At 43.2% G+C, this 25,673-nt stretch overlaps 1 protein-coding gene across 1 annotated transcript; it reads right to left on the reverse strand.

Moving 5' to 3' along the window:
• Positions 1-2,510: 2,510 nt before the first annotated feature.
• SCG2 (secretogranin II) lies at positions 2,511-7,843 on the reverse strand. The gene is made up of 2 exons (XM_073581143.1): positions 7,713-7,843; positions 2,511-5,916 (listed from the first exon to the last, which is right to left on the reverse strand). The coding sequence occupies exon 2, from the start codon at positions 5,899-5,901 to the stop codon at positions 4,066-4,068; it is 1,836 nt and encodes a 611-aa protein (XP_073437244.1). The 5' UTR covers positions 5,902-5,916; positions 7,713-7,843; the 3' UTR covers positions 2,511-4,065.
• Between the last annotated feature and the right edge of the window lie 17,830 nt (positions 7,844-25,673).

The raw sequence follows: 25,673 nt of genomic DNA on the forward strand, positions 1-25,673 counted from the left end.
TTAGTTCTTCTGCTTTGCCTGGGTAAGGAGCAAATACCCTAAAACACATGTCTGCAAATAGAGTTTCTGGTTTGGATTCTTATCCTAAGTCATTTGTAAAGGCCCTGTATAGGGTTGATACAGACTTTTTTGATTGCCACTTCTTTATACTAGAATCTGTCCTTTTCCTCTATGAAGAGGCAATTTGCATACACAAAGTTAGAAGCATAAAATCATCCAAAATGTCTTGGAATGCTGAGGCATTATGAAAACCCCTGAAGAACAATACCAAAGCATTATACCTCCTCCACCAAACTTTACATTGGTACAATACAGTTTTTCAGGTAACCTTTTCCGGACATTCCCAAACTCAATCTTATCCAATAGACTACTGGATATTGAAGTGGTATTTGTCACTGCACAAAACACATTTCTACTGCTCCACTGCACAGAGATGGTGTGCTTTACACCACGCCTTCCAATGCATGGCATTGTGCTTGGTGATGTATGGCTGTCATGTTGCTTGGCATGAAGCACCCATTATTTCAAAAATGTTAGAAAAAGTGAGCTGCATGGCTATTTGCTTGATTTATACAACTGTGTCAATCAGACAGAATGAAAAACCTGAATTCAATGATTAAGACGTGTCCCAATACTTTTTTCCATAAGGTATGTGGATTATGTAATAGCTTTTATCATTATATTTCAGTTTCTTGGCTTTATGTATTATTTTTGACATACAGAGGCAGCTATTTTTATAGGGTGTTGCTTTTATTATCTTTTCTCTTATATTGTATACTTCTGAGGCTGATATCTTTGACTTCATGTTGATATTTTGCCTACCATTTTGTATGTATAAAACTTATGTTTTCCATTATATTGTTTATACCAGCAAAAGTCAACAACAGATAAAATTTATATTGAAATTACTCCAAGTACTCCTGGATTTTTTCAGAGATCCCTTTATCAGGGTCGAACAGATTATGTGTAACTATAAGAATCCTATCAGCAGTGGGAAAATTTTAATTGAAAAATTGAAGGTTCCTTTTCCTTACTGTTAGGCTAAAGCTTCATTTGGCCCATGGATTAAGATTATCGTCCTGAAAAACTAGTATACTTTTTAAAGAGCCATGAATTCTATGCTCCAATGCCCACACTCTCTCTGAGCATATTAGAGGCATATTAGGAATCCCTGCTTTCTTTGCGCACCTCTATTTTGAGTTAATGGTCTATTAAGCTATGTCTACAATTCATCAAAGTTTGATTGAATTGTATAACTATATAGATGGGTGCTAGCAGATATAATTCTACGGTGAATCTTTAATTTTTTTTACAGAACTGTGACACTTATCAGATACAAATCGACCATGTATCTCTCTGATATTAATATCAATCTACTATTATCTGTGTGACCCTACAATGTAATTGACAGCATAATCAGTGTAGGGAAAGGGCAGTGCATCTTAATTTAGCTGTGTCACATTACAAACCCTTCTATCAGCTTTCCTGATTACTGAGTGTATCAGTAATCCCACTTATGTCAGCTGCTCTCAAGCAACTTGTAATAACTCTGCAGTGAAATCAGGGCTCTGACATCTCTTTTCTTGACTACTCCTTTGTGAGATTGAGACTCTTCTCTGATCTCACTGAATAGTAGAACAGACACTAGTATGAATACTGAGACATCTCCAAACAGGCAGTGTGGGAGAGGGGCAATACAGCAGAGGTGGCATTGCTATTTGAGGAGAGCTGACAGAAGGATTTGTAATTTGACACAGTTAAGCTCTGCTGTACTGTCCCTCCCCCCCACACACTGCTTGTTTAGGGATGTGTTTGTAATCATGCAGGCGGTTAGACCAGGAGATCAGGGCTGTATCATTACAGTACATCTCACACATTGAGAAATCTGTTTTAATTCGGTGGAGTCATGTTCTCCTTTTCTTTCAATGTTGCTGCTCCACTGAAAAATTAAACTTAAAAAATGCTAACTCATTAGGTGCCAAATAGTTTGATTGCTAATATCTCCACAATGGAGAGGCTGGACAGACATCTGACTGGGATGATTTAGCGAATCCTGCTTTGAGCAGGGGGTTGGACCAGATGGCCCAGGAGGTCCCTTCCAACTCTACGATTCTATGATTCTAAATATGCAAAAAAAAGTGTAATTTTGGTCTGCAGCCACTATTACATCCTGGATAAAGCTAAAGTGGTATTTGTCTTTATTCCTTGCCCTTGAACCTTTCCACTGCTGCCCCCACACATACCACTGATTTTCAACACAGTGTTGGTACTGTCATACTCATTGGATTTTCTGCTCGCAGTTTGATAGTGGGAAATCTGCTGCAAATAGGACCTGTGTGAATGTACCTTTAACGGTGAGTTAAAAAGGAGAATCAGAGTGGGTTCATGAACAGTATGCTTTACTCCTACGGACTATATTTTGTGTAGGTAAATGAATGCAATAATTTTATGACATTTGCTCAATTATAAGTGTTTTAACATGATGATTGGCAGAAAATAAATGCTTCAAATATACAGAATGCTTTATTTTAGTTTTTTACAGTACCACACGATACACAACAAACAGTAACAAAATAATTCAGTGATTAAAAATAAATCTTGTGAGAGAAACCTGAATGTATAGTGCCAGGAGTTGGTAGTGAAAGTAATGTACGTTGTATCCCAATTATGTTGTATCCCAATTATCTCATGAGGCAGATGCATAACTGTGAGAATACAGCTGAGGATGAGGACATTCCACAAATACATGGGTACGACAGATCAGTCCTAGGAAGGAGTGAAAATGGTAAATTTCAAAGCAAGGTAAATGATATGTGAAGCCCAGATGATGGGAGTCCTTGTGGAACAGATCAGTATACAGTAGGTTTTAATGTATACTACGCAGCACAATGCTGAACACAAGATTCAGCCATGCAATGGTTAGTGCTTAGTGTTATACATGACACTTTTTTTTTTTTAAGAAGACTACTTTTTTTTCAAAGAAATGGTTAATAAAAGCCAAACGCAAACCTCTGTCATCATCTCTAATTATGAAAAACTGGGTTATTATATTTAATTGGCGCTCCATTTGGCAGTAGACAGAGCAGGTCTAAGTAGGTCAGTGCTTTCTCACATAAGGTTACATATTTTATCTTTATTTTAAAATAATATAAAAATAAATACTGTATAACAAGGTCTTGTGTTATCTCCATACATATTTTCAAAACAAAAAAGAGAAAATATGAGCAAAGGGATGAATATTTAACATGTCATTTCATCCCCTACTGATATGAAATTTATTTTCGATTCATTAAAAAATAATAATAATTTGTGTTTTAATTTCAATAGTCACTGTTTTATCATCAAAGAGTTGAAGAGATTAGAAAAAAAATGTGTTTTAATCTTCAAGAAAACGTGACAAACTTGTCCATTAGTTATTTGTCTCTGGTATTACAGCTTATGGAAGTGGGTGTAAGCAAACATTGTTTTTCTAATCTCAAAAACTCCTTTATGAAAAACAATGTTTCAAAAACTATTGAAAAAATGCATGGCTCCATTCAGCGGTATTGAGATACATAGAACCAGATCGGCTGTCTTCTTAGATTATTTTTTTATTTTCAGTAGAATACTGCAGTGCCTCACTAAACATATTCTGTATTTTCACAGAATCTCACATATAGTAGTATAGGTATTGTCTACAAAGCTATAATAATGTCAGTTTGAAATAATCATAATATTGTCTAAAGAAAGGACAAAAGAAAAACGCAGATTCATTGCTAAGAAAGGTTCTGATTTATAGAGACTTGAACGGAAACATCCTGGACCTATCAATCTTTAAATAGTCCTTCTCAATTTCATATAAGATCCCTTCAATTTCAGAAGTAATGAATGAGTGTCCAATGGATACAAAACAGTCATACTATCGCAATGACTATGAAGCAATAATGTATGATTATCCTGACACTGGGTCATCAGAAAGCCATTCCTATAACTGGAAGAGAAACCTTAGCCCAGTCCACGTGAACCACAAAGCCAGAAAAGAAAAACAGTAAAAAGAGAATGATGTTGTTGGGTAACACAAACAAATTACATATTCTCCATGGATCTTTTAACACTGTGATCTCTCCCTTTTTCTGCTTTCTCCTGGTTCATGTACTCCAAGACCTTCATAAGCATGTCCTCGTCTATATACTGCTTATTTTGTGTGTCATCAGTTTCCCTTGGTAGAGTAAGCCTTCGTTTACTGTTGGCTGCAGTCTCTAAATCCTGATAACCTCGCATGCTCAGATACCCCCTTAAAGCCTTTTCATACTGCTTTTCAAGCTCCTGAATGTCACCCGGTGAGTAAAGCGTAGGGATTTTTTTATTTTGATTGTTGCCCAGAAGTTCTGGATATTTGGCCAGCATCCTAACTACATAGTCAGCCAACTCTTCCTCCTTCTCTGATCTGGGATCATATTCAATTTGTCTTTTTTCTAAGTCATTTGGCCAGATGACTTTATGTCCTTTAGGTTTGCTAAACATGGAGTAAGGTCTTGATGAACCACTGTTTTGGTTAAATCGATTAAAGTATGGATACTTTTGGCTTGGCAACTTATCTGCTCCCATGAGGTTCATCATATCTTCTAGTGTTAGATCTTCAGGACCATTAGGCAGCACAGCAGTTGTGGGATGCTTTATAAATCCTTGCTTACTTTTATACACATCCGTTTTATCAGTCATAGTTTCTGAAACCTCATCCAGATCTTCAGGTACTTCAACCTCCTTTTCAGATTCCAACCTACTTGGAAATTTCCTGCTATCTTCATCTTGTAGCATGTCAATAAGATCCTCAGGAGGGATTTGTAAGTTTCTAGACAGATCAATCAGTTGGTAAATAGCTTCAGGGTCTAGATTTTTTCCTGAGAACTTAAGTGATCTCTTATCTATATTCGGTTTACCCTTTTCCTGTTTGTTTAACCACATCTTTAAATACGAGTTCATCAACTTTGGCAGGTTTTCGGATTCTTGCTCTTTATTTTCTTTCTCAGGCTCCTCATCCTGTAAACCCAACAATCCAGAACGTTTCATCTCCTCGTCCAGGTCATCTGTCTTCTCAACCTCTTCTTTACTTTCCTTTAATTCTTCTTCTGTTTGGCTCTCAATTTTCTCTTCAATTGGGTTCCAGTCTTCCCCTCCTGCTACATCTTCATAAGCAATGTTGTTGGCTTTATACATGTCATCTTCATCATCCTTGTAAAGTTTTTGGTCTTCATCTAATCTTTCTCTTTTATGGCTCACCTGGCCTTGAAGTTTCCCTAGTTCCTGGAAGACAGACTGTAATGTAGCTAAATTTTGTGGAGTATACTGACCTTCAACAATTTCATTGGTCCTTTTCAATGGGTTGTCCCGAGAGTAGTCGTCATATAATCTTGAAGATAATTTATTAGTTTTTGGTCTTCTCTCAGACCACTTACTTGAGTCATAATCTTCAATAAGCTCAGGAGGTAAGCTTTTGTCCACGTTGCTATATGATTTGCTTTTGTCTTGTGGAACCACCTTTGCCTCTTTCTCAGCTTGCATCAAGGCTTCCAACATTGCTTTCATCCACTCAGACTCATCATCATTGAGAAGAGGTTTGGCACTGTCTGGTGAAAGGGCATGCACATCCTTCTGCTCAGAGGGAAATGGTGCCCCTTGGTAGGAGGTATAGTCGGGGAGGCTTTCGGTTCTGCTTCCTTGCTTCCTGAGATTTTCAATGTACTCCAGTGCCTTTAACATATCTGGGCTTGGCAGCCTTTGTAAACTCTTCATTCTGTACTCTGGATCTGATTGTGGCACTTGGTAGTATGGAAATGGTGCAGCATCAGCAAAGGACATAAGGAGGATTAAAAAGCACAGGGATAAGCATCCTGCAAGATAGTAGCTCCTTGGAGATGCCATGCTGGGCAATGATTCCTACAAAACAAATTGAGAAGAATATGTAGCAAGGAATGAATGAGATTATAACGATTAAGGAACATCAAATATATCATTACCCTGACTCCATCATGTCATTAGATGCACTTTAATATCATTAGAAATGCAAAACACAAATGATAGAAGGGCAATGCTTCAATAAAGTGCAGTACTGGCGACTGCTTCCAAACATCACATTTAATGAATCTTTGTCTGATCTCTGTGAAATCACAATCTACTTATAGAAACATCTTAACGTATTTATAGGTGCAAGTTGACCGAAATAACTTGTACCTTGGCTTTAGATTTATGTGTTAAAGCAGCACCAAGAAATGTAATGCCGAGGTAAGTGTAATCTTGGCTTTCCTCTTGATTTACTAATAGAAGCCAATACCACCCACACGCTCTGTGATCATTAAAACCACATTCAACAAGCATGATGTATCTGAGATAGTGATACATCGCTCTCCCCACCTTGCTCTACTGCTATCTAATCTAGATTTATATCTAACTGTTTCAAATTAGACCAGATCCTGAAATTAGAGTAATATCTGACCCATAATAATGTACTAGTAATATTGAATAAGCATCACTAGTTACCCCCTATGGCATTATCACTCTGGTAGACCTATGAATGACATCCAATGCAGTCTGGGATCCTCCCATTCTTTTGCTCTTTATTTATATAAATAGTAAAATCTGCCATAACATAGGGAATTTATTACAATATTTCACCAGATTGCAGATACATATGGAAGTGACTCCTCATTTATCAGAAGAAAAAAAAACCTCACAAATGTGATAGTAATATAGTGGGAAGGAAATGGTCTGTCCTAAGAAATACAAAGTAATGTACTGGATGGATCAGATGCTGTGTATTACTAACGTGTGTACCTCTTAGGTAGAATTACTTACGCGGGCGTCACTGAATTATGGATGGTGAATGATTGCCATTGATAATGTGCGGCAGACAGTCAGCCGTGCGTTATAATAATACACACATATAGGTTATATGGCTCCATTTACTGCTGACGTAATCTGCCGTGTAATCTCAGATCTCATTACATTCTCCTCCAGGATGGACACTGTTAAATGCTAATAAGATTGGATAAAGAAGCTGCGGCTTTATCCATGTCCCTTGGGCGAATACATGGACATTTACAGGGCTGCAGATACTGCAAAAAAATAAGAGGCAAAGTGCATCATCTCTCTTCAATCCTCAATCCCAAAACTTCTCTTACTATTAATATTAACAAGACATTAACCCTGGACACAGAATGACGCGTCTCTGGCGTACTAAGTGCGCTTAGTTATAGTCTGCATAGGACACGTCTACTTATTTAGGACAAGAATGTAAAATCATAAATTACTCATTCTCTGCTCTTTGGGTTCACGCATCTGACGGCATCCCTTACTACAGTGATTGCATTGGGCATGATCTACATCATCATGATCCATACCAGTAAGGTAACACATCCCAGTCTCCAGCATCTGCCCATTGTCTACATCTGCGGCTCAGTAACTTGTGCAGCATAGCAACAGGCAACGCACTGCCACCTCCCACACCTGCCATACCAGAACTAAGTTATGGAGAAGAGCGCTGTGGGCAAACGGCAATGTCTACCACCCATTCCCAAAATTCAGGTATACAGAAAAGACCCTAGACAAGTGATGAGCATATACTAAGCAGGATGTCATACCTAACCCTTATAAAAGTACAGGAGCATTTGTAGAACTTGCTTCCTAAGCCCCCAGGGGGTCTGCACCCAATGCTCAGCCCCCCAGCAACTGCCTACCTGTGTGCTTCAGGCAGAGGGCTGCTCTCAGATCATCGCTCCCTCCCAGGATGGAGATATGTGTTTCAGCACCAGAACAGCTCCCAGTGCTTAATAGGGCACATCACGTGATCCCTATGACGTCACTCAGTGTGCACAGAGCTCAGGGGAGTGAGAAGCAGGCAGAGTTAACTCTTCGCATACCCTCTGCCTACATGGGAGTGACACGATCTCAAAATCACAGACTAGATAAGGTTGGATTGCAGCCACAGTGAGCTAAAGACACAGGTATCAGGCTGAATCAGGAGTCCAGACTGCACCATATCAGATATTAGCATGTAGCTGCTACCTGTATCACATCCTAGTATGTGCTGGAAGGGTTTACAGATCTGATTAACCCTTAATGGGAGCACCACTGTCTCTTTGCTTATTTAGGCGCTGATCCGTCAATAAGAGATTTTAGATGGTTTATTGCAGCCATAGGAGTTTGTGTTGAATAATGGGCGCTGTTGCGGGGTGATTGCGAACCTGTTACTTATGATAAGACACGAGATGCAGATCTCAGAGACAGGCACGGCACCTGCTTGTTGGGTTCAGGCATTACATGCGGGCTGTGAAGTGAAATGCTAAGACTGCTAAAGATAGTACATGTTACATGAAATGTGCATGGAAAGGTGCATGAAACATGCTTAAAGGGGGTTTCTACTACTAAAAGGGCAACCCAGTCATTTCTGTAATGTAAAGTAACAAAGCTAGAAGTGGTACTCCTCCACCAAACTTTACAGGTGGCACAATGCAGTCAGACCGGTAACGTTCTCCTGACAATCACCAAATCTAGACTCATCCATCAGACGCCAAATAGAAAAGCGTCACTCCACAGGCAACGTTTCCACTGCTACAGAATCCAATGGTGGTGCACTTTACACCACTATATCCATCACTTGACATTGTGCTTATTGACATAAGGCTTGTATGCAGATTGATGGCTGTGGAAACCCATGCCATGAAGCTACCAGTGCAGTTTTTGTGCTGATGTTAGAGAGGTTGTCCATGACTTAAATTATAAAGTGCACCAGATACAAGGAAAAAACACATACCTGCTGTGCCGGCACCGCTCCAGCAATGTCGGCGCTATCCCTAGCCTATCCAGAGTCGAATACGGATTCCATGTACCCATCAGTAACATTAACACTCGGGGCCCTTTATAAGCGAATATTACATTATCTTCATTCACAAATTTTCCAATGCTTCTTTACATCAATACAATGGGTAGTTTATTATCAAATTCGGAGATGCCGCTGATTTCAGTATATAGTTATAGAAGTGCGTTGTTCCAACTACTGCTCATGTAGGGGTCCATTCCTCCACAGCGGCCCACCAAGGGATTCACCTGTTCACCAGGGGGTCAGTCTGAGCCTACGCCTGTCAGCAGTAACAGCTCTGGTCCAGGAGCTCAAGGTGTTTCTTTTTTATTTTACCTGGGTTACTAAAGCATTTAAGAATAGGGTAGACCAACCCATTAGGGCTAGAGGAGTTTTGAAAACCTGCAGTTATTGAGTCAGCAGAGCGTTGGCGACATTTATGCACTTTGCCTCTTAGTACTTTGTGACCCAGTTCTGTAACGTTGCATGGTCTACCACTTCGTGGGTAAGTTGCTGTGGTTGCTAAATTGTTACACTTTTTTTACAATACCACTCATGGAATATTTAGGTAGGAAGAAATTTCACAAATTAACTTGCTGAAGTAGTGGCATCCTAATAAAGTGATGTGACTAATGCCTCATGTTTTATACTTAATTTTTCATCTTTTTTATTGCACATTTTTCCATTTTTATGCAGGAAACAGCCAGGCTCTTTATTGCTGGTGGTGTGAATTGGGGTGTCTGTCCTTGTGGGGTACATTTATATACTGCTGGGTAGCCCACCTGATCTAATAGTATGGGAGTCATTAATAGGCTGTAAGCCAGACTCACTTGCATCACACCTACCTGTGTGACTGGTGTTTTAGTCAACCCTCAGCTGTGTGCATTTTTAATACTAGCAACCGCCCTCTCCATGAATTGGGAGGTTTGTGAGTGGTGGCTCCATCAGTATTTTGCACCTGTGCTGCCCCTGCCTTTCTCATGGGGTCTTCTGCATCCTGTTAATGCATTGGTAATCTGACATGATGTTGGTAAGGCTGTATCTTTTTCGGTGGTGTTTTTATAGTTTGTCTTTCTGTGAGCCAATAGAGCTTAATTACAAAATCTTTCACCATTTGCCTTCTATGGCTTTATTTATTGAACTGCTTCTTGCCAGCTGCAGAATGATTTAACTGAGAACGTGTCAGTGAATTTTAAAGTGCACATTTGTTTTCTGTATGCTATTCATGTGCTTGATGGTCAGCAAATGGATCAATTATAGTCCATGTTGTAGTGCACATTGGTGATTAGCCAACCAGTTCTGGAAAAAGCATTCTTCAGACAGATGAACAAATTAAACTAGGATCATCCTGTACCAGAATGATGGGTAGAAGAAAGCATGCAGAAGGCTTGGAACAGCTCATGATCCAAAGCACACCACAACCTCTGTAAAACATGGTGGAGGCAGTGTGATGGTGCGGGCATGCATGGCTCCTAATAGCGCTGGGTCACTAGTGTTTATTGATAATGTGACTAAAGACAAAAGCAGCCGGATGAATCCTGAAAGGTACAGGGAGATACTTTCTGCTCAGATTCAACCAAATGCAGCAAGTTTGATTGGAGGATGTTTCACAGTACAGATGGACAATGAATAGGGTTGAGCGAGTAGCCAAATATTCGGACTTGCTATACTTGTAACGAGTAGGTCCTAATGCTCAGGTATTCGTAATGAGTAGCGAGTCCAATGCAAGTCAATGGGAAATGTGAGTAATTTTCTGATGGACCCTACAAAGCGGTCTGGGGGCCTGAGGAAAAGGCTGAAATGGGTGCATGATTGTTTAAAAGCAGGCAGAAAAAACCTGTGTGTTGGTTAACGCAGGAAGAAGCAATCCATCATCATCACAAGGGCTTCACAATTATAAAGGTTGGACTACTGTCCTTGTTGTTCCACTGTCACTGCACAATGTGCAGCCATAGACATAGTGTATCCAAAAATCAGCCCAAGGGGCTGTATCATGGTTGTTGCAGGAAGAAGGCCTCAAGGGCCAGACAATTATGAAGTTCGGACTACTATCACCGCTAGAACGATGATTGAGGTTGGGCCCACTATTCTTGGTGTGGGTAGGAAATGTGATGTTCCAGTTTGAGACTTTGTCCCACCCTCCACCAGATTCAGCCAGTGTGCCGTGACAGAAATGTATCGTCCTTGTCCACAACTACTTGTCCACGTGTCTGTTGTCATGTGGGCCTTCCCGGTTACGGCGTTGGTGAGAGCACACTTTATATTGTTTAACACGTGCTGGTGTAACGTGGGGATGGCACACTGGGAAAAATAGTGCAGGCAAGGAACAGAGTATCGTGGGGCAGTCACAGCCAAGAGATCATGGAAAGACTGTGCCCCCACAAACGGCAACATCTCCACGGCTAGCAACTTGGCAATGTGCGCGTTTAGTATTTGTGCTTGTGGGTGCGTGGGTTGGTATTTAGGCTTCCTTTCATAGATGTGTGGCACGGACAACTGGATGCTTGGCTGGGACAAACAAGTGAATGGGATTGGTGTGTCCTTTGTCTCTGCAACCGCAGTGAGCAGGAGGTATGAGCACCTGCTTCCTGGCCAGCAGATTGGGAAGGACGGATCACAGGCGACATGTTAGTGGTTTGACCTGCAGACACTGATGTGGTACCCTGTTGTTCTGCCCACCGACTAGGGTACTTGGCTAACAGATGTTTCCGCATACTGGTGGTGCTCTGGTTGACTTTACCCTGGCCTCTGCTCAACTTCGTATGGCAGATGCTACAGATGACAATATTTGGTTCAGGACTATCCGAAAAAAAATTACAGACAGAGGATGAACGCCCCCTTGTGTTGACTTGGGGCACAGAGGGATTGCTCTTGGGAACAGTTGACACACTTAGCACTCTGCTCAAACCAGTAGCCCTTGGTGCCTTTGTTAGTGCTACGTATCCACCTTCTTCCTCTGTGCTGCTGTGCTGGCTATACGTACCAACGGTTCTGGTCGGATCAGTGGACTCATCATCGACCACCTCGTCGTCCATGTTGATATTGTCAGCTGGCCAGATGGCAACTATGTCTCTCCATCATCAGCCTCCACCTCTTGAGCCGGTATATCACGTGGCTGAAAGTGGCTTTCTTCTGGCCGTGGGTTTTCAAATATTTGGCCATGAACAGACGATACCTCCTCACACTCTTCTTCAATGTTGCGCATTGAGAGCTGAGAGGAAACCAAAGGATCATATGTACCAAACAGATCATCGGAGTGGCCAAGCTTGGGGTCAAATGTTTCCTGTGACTGCTGAGGGGGGGATGAAGTAGGCACAGGTTGAGGATTGGATGACCCAGCGTTCTGTGTATCGACAGTAGACTGTGGTTGTGGAAGATTGGGTGCTGCTAGAAAATTTCGTTGAGCACTTAGCTGCCATCCAAGACAGTATCTGCTCTTTCTTCTCTAGCTTCCAGACACGTTTACATTCCAGACCAGGAATTTTCACCAGGAACATAGATGCATCGACCTTCTTCTGTCTCCCAGACTCAGTGCCTTGTCGGACAACCCCATGACCAGGGTTTTTGTGACATAGTTGCAGATGTTCAGATGCAGATGTGGCGCCCCTGAGGCTCAGTCGCCAAAGAGGTACTGCACTTCCTCCTGAGGTGTGGTATCCCACCATCCAGGTAAGGTGGAGACTCCTGAGCACACTCCAACACCTGCACCCCACACCACAAAGTAGTGTAGCAAAGCACCTTCGGCGGTTCCCTGCTTGGAGTGTAGCAAAGCACCATTGGTGGCTCCCTGCTTGGAACACGAAACGTGGTGGAAGGTGGGTGGAGTTAGTTTACATTACAAGGAGCGGGAAGAGTTTAGGATTGGAAGTTAGTTGATTAGAGAGCTGGAGGGAAGAAGATCCCTGGAGAGAGGGATAGAAGGATGGAAGTGCTGCAGCAGATCCCAGTGACCTGGGTCTGCTGGCACGGGAAAGGAAGAGAGAGAGCAACATAGACTGAAAGCCTGATTCTCCATAGAAAGAAAGACTAGTACGGAACGTGAGGAGTAAAAGAGAACAGAGGACGTGGGTTAGAAGAGAACCCTTCCTAGAAGTTCTAAGAGAAAGGCCGGGGCCCGGTCCCCGAGGTTGTATGGATACTAATGGTCCTGCAGCAGACACGGGAGGAATAGAAGTAGTGACCACTTTATTCCCACACAAGACTAGGGGGCACAACAGCAACTGGACATTGAGCCGGGACTCAGTAGCAAGGAGTCCCCAAAGCAGGCTACAGCTGTCTGCCATACAAGTAGAGTTCATAGGAACATCGGACAGGAGGAACCCCAGTGTAACTCAGTACTAGGAGGACTTCATCTAAAGGCGCTATAGAGGAGACGTTCAGAAAGGCACATGTTGGCGGAGTGTTGGAAGGGAGTATTTCATCTGGCCTGGAGGTTGACTGAGTCCCTGACCCGGAGGACACGGCACAGAGGCAGGCACCTGTTTGTACAACAGACTGTGAGTAAAGCTTTGGAACTACATGCCCTGTTGTCCTCCACTTATTCATGCGCCAACACACCCAGCACTGCTACATCTTGGTACTTGACATTGCCTCACCTATGCCTTCCCTTGGCCTCTACATCTACACTGCCCTGGGACTACAGCTCTACCTGTGGGGAGCCATAACATCTTTGCTGTGCCATACCATCAGTCCCAGAGGATCTGCATGCAGCGTCGGCTTAACACCTCCCTTGCCGAACACCACAGGTGGCGTCACGAACTATTCATTTCCACTACATTTCACCATTCAATCTCCCTTTTACATGGGCGCCCAGGGCCATGGACCGGGTCACCGCTGCTGTGACCTTCCCATCTGAGTACCCCACAGCCTTGGGAGGGCGACCCACAGATATTGGAGAGCAAGGAGCAGTTCCTGCTTTGAGGAAGGTAGCACTACAGTCTAGTACTGCTTTGTGTTTTACAAGCAGCACCGCAAGGGCAAAAATATTGGCCCGAAGTTAAAGCCGAAGATTTAGCTCGCCAGTCACCACAGAAGACAGCGGTGCTGACTGCGTCTCAGGTGTGCAGTACTGTGCGTGCGATTCGGTGTGCAAACAGCACCGCAAGGGAAAAAAAACTGGCCCGAGGTTAAAGCCGAAGATTTAGCTCGCCAGTCACCACAGAAGTCAGCGGTGCTGGCTGCATCTCAGTTGTGCAGTACCGTGCGTGATATGCGGTGTGCAAACAGCACTGCAAGGGCAAAAAAATTGTCCTGCAGGGGTAACTGTGACCCCAAAAATAGCTAGGAAAACTGTCACTACTCCCTGACCTTATACAGTACTTTCACCTCTCAGAATAGCTGAAATATTGAGGTACTATGTATGTACTGTAACGCTCCTGCCTGTCTCCCTGCACTTCAGTCACCTACTATTAAAATACTCCAGGTAGCTCTCACAAGAGCTTTTTTGTTTTTGAGATGATTTATGGACGATTTGCAAAAGCACAACTCTCCCTAGCAGCTGCTCACACTCTATGCATGCGGCGGCATCCGCATACTGCGGCACGGCCTGCGTACCCAATTTTAAAGATAGGATATGCAGGCCGCATGAAGCCGCATGCAGAAATAGGTGGAGCTGACCAGAGGAGGCGTGGCAGGGGGCAGGGCTTTACGGAGGAAGTCCGCAACCCTTCGTCCGCAAATGTGAAACTAACCTTAGTGATAAATCACTGAATTCTGTGTCTCAGCCTCTATCTCTTGCTGTCTTCAGATTATATAGCAAAAACCTGCTGACAGATTCCCTTTAAGACAAAACTCAAGACAGAAAGACCAACAAACAACCAACAACTGAAGTCAACTGCAGTAAAGGCCAGCATTTGGTGATGTCAATGGCTTCCAGCCTTCAGGCAGTCATTGCCGACAAAGGATTCTCTACAAAGTATTAACAATGAACATTTTATTTATTGCAAAGTTAATTTGTCCAATTACTTTTGAACCCCTAAAACAGTGGTGGGGAACGTCTGGCCCGCCATATCATCTTGTGCGGCCCGCAGCCATTTTTCCCATTTTTTGGCCACGAGCCCTTTAAGAGGTGTGGTGGTATTGTGCTCAGCAGGGCTGTATTCCCCCCATCATACTCACCTCCTCCAGCCGTGCCTGCGCTGCAGCTCCCATGGTCCTGCTCTTCCTGTGTCAGTGCGCGGTCACGTGGTACCGCTCATTAAGATCATGAATATGGACGCCACTCCACTCTCATAGGTGTGACGCCCATATTCATGACCTTAATGAGCGGTACTACGTGACCGCGCGCTCACACAAAGAGGAAGAAGCAGCAGGGACCTAGCCACAGGTGAGTCAGGGGGAGAGAACGAGCGGTGGGGGGGAGAGAACGAGCGGCGAGGGGAGAGAACGAGTGGCGGGGGTGAGAGAGAAAGAACGGCGGGGGAGAGAGAAAGAACGGTGGGGGAGAGAGAAAGAGCGGCGGGGGAGAGAGAAAGAGCGGCGGGGGAGAGAGAGCGGCGGGGGAGAGAGAGCGGCAGGGGGAGAGAGAAAGAGCGGCGGGGGCAATGGGCACTTGGGGGGTATAGATTGAGCGGAGCCTGCACTGGGGAGATGGCTGCACTAAGGAGATGGGTGCACTGAGGAGACGGGTGCACTGGGGAAACGGGTGCACTGAGGAGATGGGTGCACTGAGGATATGGTTGCACTAGGGAGATGGCTGCACTGAGGAGATGGCTGCACTGAGGAGATGGCTGCACTGGGGAAACGGGTGCACTGGGGAAACGGGTGCACTGGGGAAACGGGTGCACTGAGGGGATGGGTGCACTGGGGAAACGGGTGCACTGAGGAGATGGCTGCACTGAGGAGATGGCTGCACTGGGGAAACAGGTCCACTGAGGAGATGGGTGCACTGAGGAGATGGCTGAACTGGGGAAACGGGTGCACTGAGGAGATGGCTGCACTGAGGAGATGGCTGCACTGGGGAAACAGGTCCACTGAGGAGATGGGTGCACTGAGGAGATGGCTGAACTGGGGAAACGGGTGCACTGAGGAGATGGCTGCACTGAGGAGATGGGTGCACTGGGGAAACGGGTGCACTGAGGAGACGGGTGCACTGAGGAGATGGGTGCACTGGGGAAACGTGTGCACTGGGGAAACGGGTGCACTGAGGGGATGGGTGCACTGAGGAGATGGGTGCACTGGGGAAACGGGTGCACTGAGGAGATGGCTGCACTGAGGAGATGGCTGCACTGGGGAAACAGGTCCACTGAGGAGATGGGTGCACTGAGGAGATGGCTGAACTGGGGAAACGGGTGCACTGAGGAGATGGCTGCACTGAGGAGATGGCTGCACTGGGGAAACAGGTCCACTGAGGAGATGGGTGCACTGAGGAGATGGCTGAACTGGGGAAACGGGTGCACTGAGGAGATGGCTGCACTGAGGAGATGGGTGCACTGAGGAGATGGGTGCACTGAGGAGATGGGTGCACTGAGGAGATGGGTGCACTGGGGAAACGGGTGCACTGAGGAGACGGGTGCACTGAGGAGATGGGTGCACTGGGGAAATGGCTGCACTGAGGAGATGGCTGCACTGGGGAAACAGGTCCACTGAGGAGATGGGTGCACTGAGGAGATGGCTGAACTGGGGAAACGGGTGCACTGAGGAGATGGCTGCACTGGGGAGATGGCTGCACTGGGGAAACAGGTGCACTGGGGAGATGGCTGCACTAGGGATGTGGGTGCACTGGGGAGATGGCTGCAGTGTGCAGGGTAATCACGGTACCTCAGACCCGTTGCTCGGGCTTTCCTGAGCATGCTCGGGTGTCCTCCGAGTATTTTGGCGTGCTCGGAGATTTAGTTTTCATCACCTCAGCTGCATGATTTATGGCTGCTGGACAACCTGAATACATGTGAGGAATGCCAGTTTGTTAAGGAATCCCCACATGTATTCAGGCTGTCCAGCAGCTGCAAATCATGCAAATGCATCGACAAACTAAATCTCCGAGCACACCAAAATACTCAGAGGACACGAGAGCATGCTCGGGAAAACCCGAGCAACGAGCATACTCGCTTATCATTATTAATAATTTTATACGGCCCCCGAACGCTATTATAAAATTCCAAATGGCCCTCGGCAGAAAAAAGGTTCCCCACCCCTGCCCTAAAATGAGGAGGCTTTGTAGAAAAATGGTTGCAATTCCTAACCGTTTCACAGGATATTTGTGATGAACCCCTTTAATTAAACCAGAAAGTCTCCACTTCAATAACATCTCAGTTGTTTCATTTTAAATAACAATAGTAAAATAGTGGCCTGCAGAGCTGAAATCACGGAGATTTAGTCACTGTCCAAATACTTCTAGACCTAAGCGTAACTGGCCAATGAGTGGCTGCTGTTTCCATTGTGTACTGCGCAACAAAAGTAGAAGGGCAGTAATTTGTAGGAAAATACATTTTTAAGCTTGTTCGAAAAAAAAAAGCTTTAATGAACCATATTTTCAGGGTTAGAAAATCATGTTAACATTTTTTTTTTTGCTACATTTTCATTACACCATTAATTTTGCTCCAAATGGCCAAGAGGAGAGTGTTCTTAATTTCCTGTTTCCTGAGTAATGGCCAATGCAGAAAAATGCTTCCATAGACACATATTGAGAAGAAAATCATTTCCATTTCATTAGATTGTTTCACTTAATAGTGGCAAAATAAGCCAGGCTAGCAGATATATCAGGATTTAAAGGCCATGAACTGACATTCCTCTGAATAACACAACCCTACAAAATTACAGGAATTTTACTGGGCAGCACGGTGGCTCAGTGGTTAGCATTGCAGCACTGGGGTCCTGGGTTCCAACCCCACCAAAGACAATATCTGCAAGGAGCTTGTATGTTCTCCCCGTGTTTGCATGGGTTTCCTCCAGGTTCTCCGGTTTCCTTGCATACTCCAAAGACATACAGTGATGATAATATCTATAAAGTGCTGTGGAATGATAGTGCTGTATAAGCAATGCACAATAAATAAATAAGGCTTCACAAGATGAAAATAATAGATAGAGAGGGGAAAATATTTAGGATTTGATGTCCTTACTTCACTATTTTTAAGTTCCTTGTTTATCATTTGTTTCCTAAATGGAAAATATTACTACGCTTTTGCTACTTCCGTTGTTTTCAACAATAACATAAAAAAAAATTCAAATAACTTGCAAGTAACTTTTTCAGAGAAAAATATTCTAAATCATACATTGTAAACTACATAGGATGATGCCCCCTCACAGGAGCTTATAACTGTAATAGGTGCAGGGATTTGTAGTTGCACCTAGGCTCTGCAGGATGGGGGGGTTCAAATGGTCTCTCTGGCCAATATGTGAAGACCAATATTATGAAGGAACCATGAAAAATGGGGATGTTGTTAGAGATTTTGCATTGGGGTCCATGTGTTTCAAGTTACGCCATTGTGATGCAACTCCAGGTTACACACACTCCACAAGATTGAAATTTCAACTCCAAAAAAGAAAAGTTGTGGTGACATAAAAATCACAGGATTGATAGGCATGGTAATGATATATAGATAATGAAAAAATGGAAACAAAATTTTCAAAACATCTTGATTTATTCAGTATTGAGTTTGGTCGCCATGTGCAGAAATCGTTGGTCTTAGGCTGGTTTCACACTTGCGTTTTTTTTCTCAGTATTTTAGCGCTAAATAGCGCATGCGTTTTTTTTTCCTATACTTTGCATGGGATGCGCTTATGTGCGCATACACATGCGTTTGTACGCGTTTTACCGCGCATGCGTTTTTTTGCGGTATGCGCTCGGGCGCACAAAATGCATCCTGTTGCATTTTTTGGTGCGTCCGACTTGCCTCAAAAAAACGCATGCGCGCGCAATGCGTTTTTTTACAGCAAGACACCCATTATAGTCTATGGGTGCGCATATGTGCGCATTGGCATGCTTATGTATGCGTTTTTTTGCACATGCGTTTTTTTTTGTTAACCATGGAATTTAGGGGTTTGGGTTAAGTTAGTGTTAGTTAAGGGGGTTTAGGGTTAGGGTTAGGGTCAGGGTCAGGGTTAGGGTTAGGTTTAGGGTCAGGGTTAGGGTTAGTTAGGGTTTAGGGTTTGGGTTAGGGTTAAGTATGGTTTGGTTAAGGGTTAGGGTCAGGGTTAGGGTTAGAGTTAGGGTCAGGGTTAGGGTTAGGTTTAGGGTCAGGGTTAGGGTTAGTTAGGGTTTAGGGTTTGGGTTAGGGTTAAGTATGGTTTGGTTAAGGGTTAGGGTCAGGGTTAGGGTTAGGGTCAGGGTTAGGGTTAGGGTTAGGGTCAGGGTTAGGGTTAGGGTTAGGTTTAGGGTCAGGGTTAGGGTTAGTTAGGGTTTAGGGTTTGGGTTAGTGTTAAGTATGGTTTGGTTAAGGTTTAGGGTCAAGGTTAGGGTTAGGGTTAGGGTCAGGGTTAGGGTTAGGTTTAGGGTCAGGGTTAGGGTTAGTTAGGGTTTAGGGTTTGGGTTAGGGTTAAGTATGGTTTGGTTAAGGGTTAGGGTCAGGGTTAGGGTTAGGGTCAGGGTTAGGGTTAGTAAAGTCATGGTTTGGGTTAGTGTGAGGGGCCACCTAATGTTTGGAAAAAACGCAAACGCGGTAAAAACGCACTAAAAACGCATACAAACGCATAAAAACGCTGCGTTTTTTTCATGCATGCTCATAAAAATGCTTGAAAAAAACGCAGCAGTTGTATGCTTTTGTATGCGTTTTTTCAATGCGTTTTTTTGCGGGAAAAACGCGCTGCAAAAAAAAGCAAGTGTGAAACCAGCCTTACACACATGGCTGGTATCAATGAGGTTACTAATGGTTGTCTGATGATTGTTCTGCCACTCTGAATGCACTTGGGCAAATCATCAAGTTCCACTGCTGGCAGCTCCCTTTGCAATTGTCGACCAATGACACCCCAGATGTGCTCGAAGGGAGGCAAGTCCCGAAGCGCTGCAGGCCATTGTAGTAAATTTAGGTCACACAGGCTGCTAACAGTAGCATGATCAACATGATGTGCAGCTTTGTCATGCTAAAAAATAATTCATGGGACACTTTCACGTCACCTCGAGAAGGCTAGGCTCTACATGGCTTTATTCATATGATCTCCAGAGCAATTTCCAGATCTATTCCAACCTGGATCCATCCTGTCTTACTCTGCACCATTATAGTCTTTAAAAGTGGTGGCATGAGGTCAATGGAATATTCGTATTGGATGTCTAACCCAATGTTGTGTAAATGCCTTCTGGTGGTTTGTGTAGACAATGTTTGATGCCTGAGGCTCAGCATTTGGTGTCTAATTTCATTAGCAATACAGAATGGATCACTATGCACCATTCCTCAAATCTGATAACACCACCTGGGCAATGCATGAAGAGAGTTTCACGAGGGAACGTCACACCAGTCCTACTGCCGGGATTGCACTAACAGCTCGGTGTTAAATTGATTTGGTAGTGGAACCAGTCTCCCTGGAGCAATTTTTCAACTCGACAACTTCAGGCTCCATGTTGCTAGTGTTACTGTGAGCAGTCTGTTTGGCCTAAACAAGCAACCATGGCCTGCAGTGTCTCCAGATCTTTCTCCCATTGAGCCTTTCAATGCTGAGGAACATAGTTATGGAACGAAAGGCAACAAATTAAAATTTTTATTGCATGTTGTTTCTTGAAGAGGTTGTCCGGTATTAAATAAAAAGAAAAAAATCGGTTTTGTTTTCCCGAAATTGCTGCTTTTGTCCATTTACTGTGTTTATGTTGCATATGAGCCATACGCAAGTGAATGAGGGTAAGCAGAAAACAAGGCAAATACCATAAAGAAAAGTGCAGATGTTTGGGTATGTGCATACAAAATTTTTTTCAGGCAGCTTTCACCTGGAACTCGCCTAAAAATGCTCCACAAAACCGTTCTAAAAAAAAAAAAATAATAATATAATGCACAACAGTGTAATAACGACATTGTTGTTGTTACTTCTTTCATCCTATTCAGAGGTCGAAAACCACAATGTGGTTCAAAAAAAGCAGCATTTGCATTCTTCAGGCAGCTAGGAAGATGAACGCTAATGATAGTTTAAATAACTGAAAAAAAGACGTTGGAAAAACTGCCAACAAAGCCACTTCAGGAGAACGACGGCAAGCTTTTACTTGAAGCGACTACGCCTACAAAAAATTTGGTGGCTTTGCCATTGGAATAAAGACATTGTGTGTACATAGACTTTCTTGGAAAATATATATATTAAAAAAAACAGTTTTCCCTACCCTAGGGTAACCTCTTTAAAGGGGTTGTCCAGCCAAAAGGCGACCGCAGACTTGTGAATTGTCCCAGCATGCACAGTGAGCACTGTGAGGATTCACAGTTGTCTGGACCAGAAACACAGGTCGGGAAAGAAATATGCATACTCCTGGGCAGAACTGTCTAGTGGGCGCAGCCTCGCTCAATACACTAGCAGGCCGTGCCCTCTAAGCGGGTTCAGTGTGGGAGTATACACAGTGTGTGTGCTGGCAGGATTCAGAAGTCTATAGTCACACTGAGAGACTGCAGACTTTTCATTTTAGGCCGGGATCACATATGCGAGAAACTCGGACAGGATATTGCGGCTACATGTATTTCTATGCAACTGCACACTCCGCTCCCAAGTGCCGGGGGCAGTGCAGGGTATTAACATGCGAGACTCGTCCGAGTTTCTCGCATGTGTGATCCCGGCCTGAGACTGGACAACTTCTTTAAGGTGATGTGCATACAACACTTTTTACAGGCAGATTTTGGTCCATAAAAAGCTTGAAAAAGCAATAACTAAACGCTGAAAGAATGAGCATATGAAATTTTATGAAAGAACAACCTGGTGGTCATATATTCAGTCTTCTGAGTATCTTTTAACCTCTTCAATTTTCTAAAAGATGCCAAGCAGTTGAAAGCATCACCCTGACCATTTTTAGGGCGTACTTTGTATTAGCAGTCATGCTTGAGAAAGGCTGCACATGAGAAGCTGAAACGTCACATGTATCTGGGTGAATAAAGTTTCCCTTTTTCATTTATTTCCATTGAAGTGCTGCTTCCTTTCTATTTGTTCTATATTTGGAGGTTTTTGTCTGGTTGCTTGTGGAAGTACTGCACTCACAACAATCGGACTGTACTGATATTTTGCCATGCACCGTATTTATAATAGAAGTTAATGGGAAGGCTGTCAAAAGACATCCATCTTTTTGAGGGTTTTGCCAGTGTTTTTGCTTGAAAAATTGCTAATGATTTCTTCATTGTTGAATGAAGTTAAAAAATAAAACAACTGGAAAACTGCCAGTGAAAAAAAATGCCACAAAAATACAGGAAAAAATTATAAAAAGAATTACCAGCAGTCAAAAAAACTGAAAGAATGGTCAGGAAACTGCTAGTAAGATAGATGTTTCAGGAAAAAATATCACCGTCATTTTACTGAAGCAGTTTCCTCTTTAAAGGGAATCTGTCACCCCTTTTTTGAGATATCATATAATGATATCATTCAATTGTGTGTCACATAAGGATTCTCTTAGTACTTTTGCTTCCCCCTGACCCCGCACCTTTCATGCATAAATACCTTTTATATATCGGTTCAGATGGATGTAAACTGCCGCTGTCCGGTCCGCTGGGCGGGGCTTATTCACCTGCTCCCCCCCTCCCTGTCATGCTCTACACATTTCTTCTTGTGTAGAGCAAGACAGGGAGGGGGGAGCAGTTGAATAAGCCCCGCCCAGAGGCAGTTTACATACATCTGAACCAATATAAAACTGGTATTTATGCATGAAAGTTGCGGGGTCAGGGGGAAGCAAAAGGGGAATTTGACTGGTTCAATGCAACTGAAAATCGCGTTGTGTGCACATGGTCTTATGATCATCCCTATATCCTTGTAGCGTTCTCACCACACACCAGTATATTTCTCTAACTACAGTGCCACAGAGCGGTGGACATATTTCAATACTATTACAGTGTATGTGCTATTTAGTTTTATGGACTTGTCTTTGTGCCCAGGTAATGCATCTGTTCTTCTTTAGGAAAATAGCATGCAGTTGTAGGGTGCACAGGGCGATAGTCATGATCGAGGGTCTGCGTTCCCATGCCCTAGTAGCATGCCACAAATAAATCATGCCCGTGTACCATCACACTGACTTGCCGGCCTTAGGTCTCTACCGTCTTCAGCTCTGAATGCTCAGGAACACCCGCACACAACTCAGGGGACACCCAGTTCATTTCAACATTTAACAGTTTATTTGACAGTTGCAGTACATTAGATTGTATCACGTGGTATCGGGCACAGCAAACTCCTTTTCCTGCTTCAGTAACACAGTACATTTCTCGCTTTACTTTCCGCTAGAACTATCCCTACTGTAACAGTTTCTGTCAGCCCCAGAGATTTTCCATCAGATCTCGCAATATTGCCAAGATACATAACCTTTCCCTCACGAGGTTCCACATCTAACTTCCTCTGTACTGAAGGGGTGTCTGTACTCTCTATGGCCACAAAGTCGGACCTTGAGCTCCGGACATTGCAAGAATATCTACAGGGAGTTTGCTAAGGCCTCTTACCACCCAGCACAATTTGTGCTTCTTTATGCTATCAGCCCACTGCACCTGAACTCACCCTAGCAACTGTCACCAACAAACTCTCCTCACTAACTGACTAAAACCTGGATGTGGTTGTCTTTTACTGGCTCTAGTCCCTCCAACTTTGTGATGGACCAATCATTAACTGTCTCTTTACTCTGTTTGCCCCAGTAGTTGGTTGCTGGGCAGACTTAACCTTACACCTACTAACTGTAGTCACTATCTTCCAACAGTATGCGCTAAGCATATTACACTTATAATGCCTGTCTAATCTGCTCCATGTCCTAAACGCTACACTATATCCTACACTTTCTGTACACCTAAGCTGAGTGCATGTTACTCACAATAGGCTTTACAGTATTTAAACAGCAGCATCAGTACCTTACAGCACTACATATTAGTTACAATATAATGACATCTCCTTTCACACCCTTACATTCCTCCCTCCTAAAATATGGTTGTCCCCGACCATAACAGTACCTGTAAAATACCAATACACATAAAATCCACATAAATAACATTAACGCTGTCTTCTAGGATTTATCATTCAGCAATGGCCCAGCTGTCCTGGTCAGCACCAATGCCGGTCCCACTGGGTTCGGACTGGGTATCTCGTTTCAGACCGAGTAGTCTTTTAATAAACCAGCCCTTTGGCCCACACACGTAATAATTGCCCAATCCTTGCAGACATTGTCTTAAGGAGGCGTATGACGTCTCCTTTCACCCCTTACACAGGTCTAGTATTGAGGTGCAACAGACTTCCTCTCAGGTGAAGCTGTACACATTTAGATACACAATGATATCCCCGTATGCTGCACATTAATGATCATAGACTTTCCAAAATTTATAGTAATAACTGCACAAATGCATCACTTCCATAAATGGCTCATTATCTGTATCAGTGACATTTCCCCAATGCAACCATAGCTTTATAAAAAAACACTAAAGATGGTAAATACATAAAAGAATTTAAAAAGTGCTAAAAGACGTAGCAAGAAAAAAAAATCAAAGTTCCAGAATTACATTTTTTTATTCGCAGCAACATTGCAATAAAATACAATAACAGGAGATCAAAACATCATATCTACACCAATATGGTATCAATATAAACGTCAGCTCGGCTCACAAAAAAATAAGCCCTCACCCAGCCCCAGATCCCAAAAAAATGGGCATTCTACAGGTCTTGGAAAATGATGACGTTCTTTTTTTTACAAACTTTGGAATTTTTTTGTTCACTTAAATAAAAAAAATAACCTATACATGTTTGGTCTCTGCATACTCATACTGACCTGGAGAATCATACTGGCAGGTTAGTTTTAACATTTAGTGAACATGGTAAAAAAAAAAAAAAACAATTGTAGAATTGCCCTTTTACAGCACTAGGAATATTTTTCTTGTTTTTTAGTACACTATATAGTAAAATCAATGGTGTTTTTCAAAAGTACAACTCGTCCCGCAGACAACAAGCCCTCACATGTCCATATTGATGGAAAAATAAAAAGTCATGGTTCTGTGAAGAAGGGGAGCGAAAAACAAAAACGTAAAAATGGAAAATCGCAAGATCATGAAGGGGTTAAGCGATTGTAGTGGCTAAAAAAAATTACAAAACTTCAAAATTTTGCTAGCCGTTAAAATTCTGCTCTGTTCCTGTTCTGTCATGACTCATGAGGTAATGCTCTTTACTTTTTGCTACAGTGCATTCATAGCAAACAGAACCAAGATTTTCTGTCTGTGCTTGGAATGACTCAGTGAGGGAGAGCTGAGAGAGTAATCTTATGAGTGTGTGATGTTAGCCAGAGGGGATGATGTTGGGTGTTCTAGAGTGATAGATTACATTATAATAAATGAATACATTATATGACTCATTGCTCTCCATCCATACATTGAGCCTATGTATTGTCAGTGTCAGCACATGTACCGTTACTGACTGCACAAGAGTGTCAGGATAGCGCATAGGTGAAGTGTGAATAATATTAGCAAGATAAATTGTGTATGCAGAAAAGTATTCATCTTGAGACTGTCCTGGAGTCTCAGGATGGTGCTCTTTAGGTGGAATGGGCCAACTCTAAGAGTGGTAGTGTGGTCTCCGTGGGACAGACACTGATCTAACTTTTGGGAAATGTAATCTAAAGGGAGAGTTGGCAGGAAGTTCAGCATCTAAATAATAGCAAACCATAAGGATGGCTTCAAGGGGCTGAAGAGGAGCTAAAAATGAAAGGTGAAAGGGGGCTTTGGGAACTCATTAGATTGACAACCAGACTGTTTTTTTTACACCTGGAAAACCCCTA

This window comes from Dendrobates tinctorius, unplaced genomic scaffold (assembly GCF_039654945.1).
Source record: "Dendrobates tinctorius isolate UK_male_01 unplaced genomic scaffold, ASM3965494v1 ptg000069l, whole genome shotgun sequence".
In the NCBI taxonomy this organism is placed as follows: Eukaryota; Metazoa; Chordata; class Amphibia; order Anura; family Dendrobatidae; genus Dendrobates; species Dendrobates tinctorius.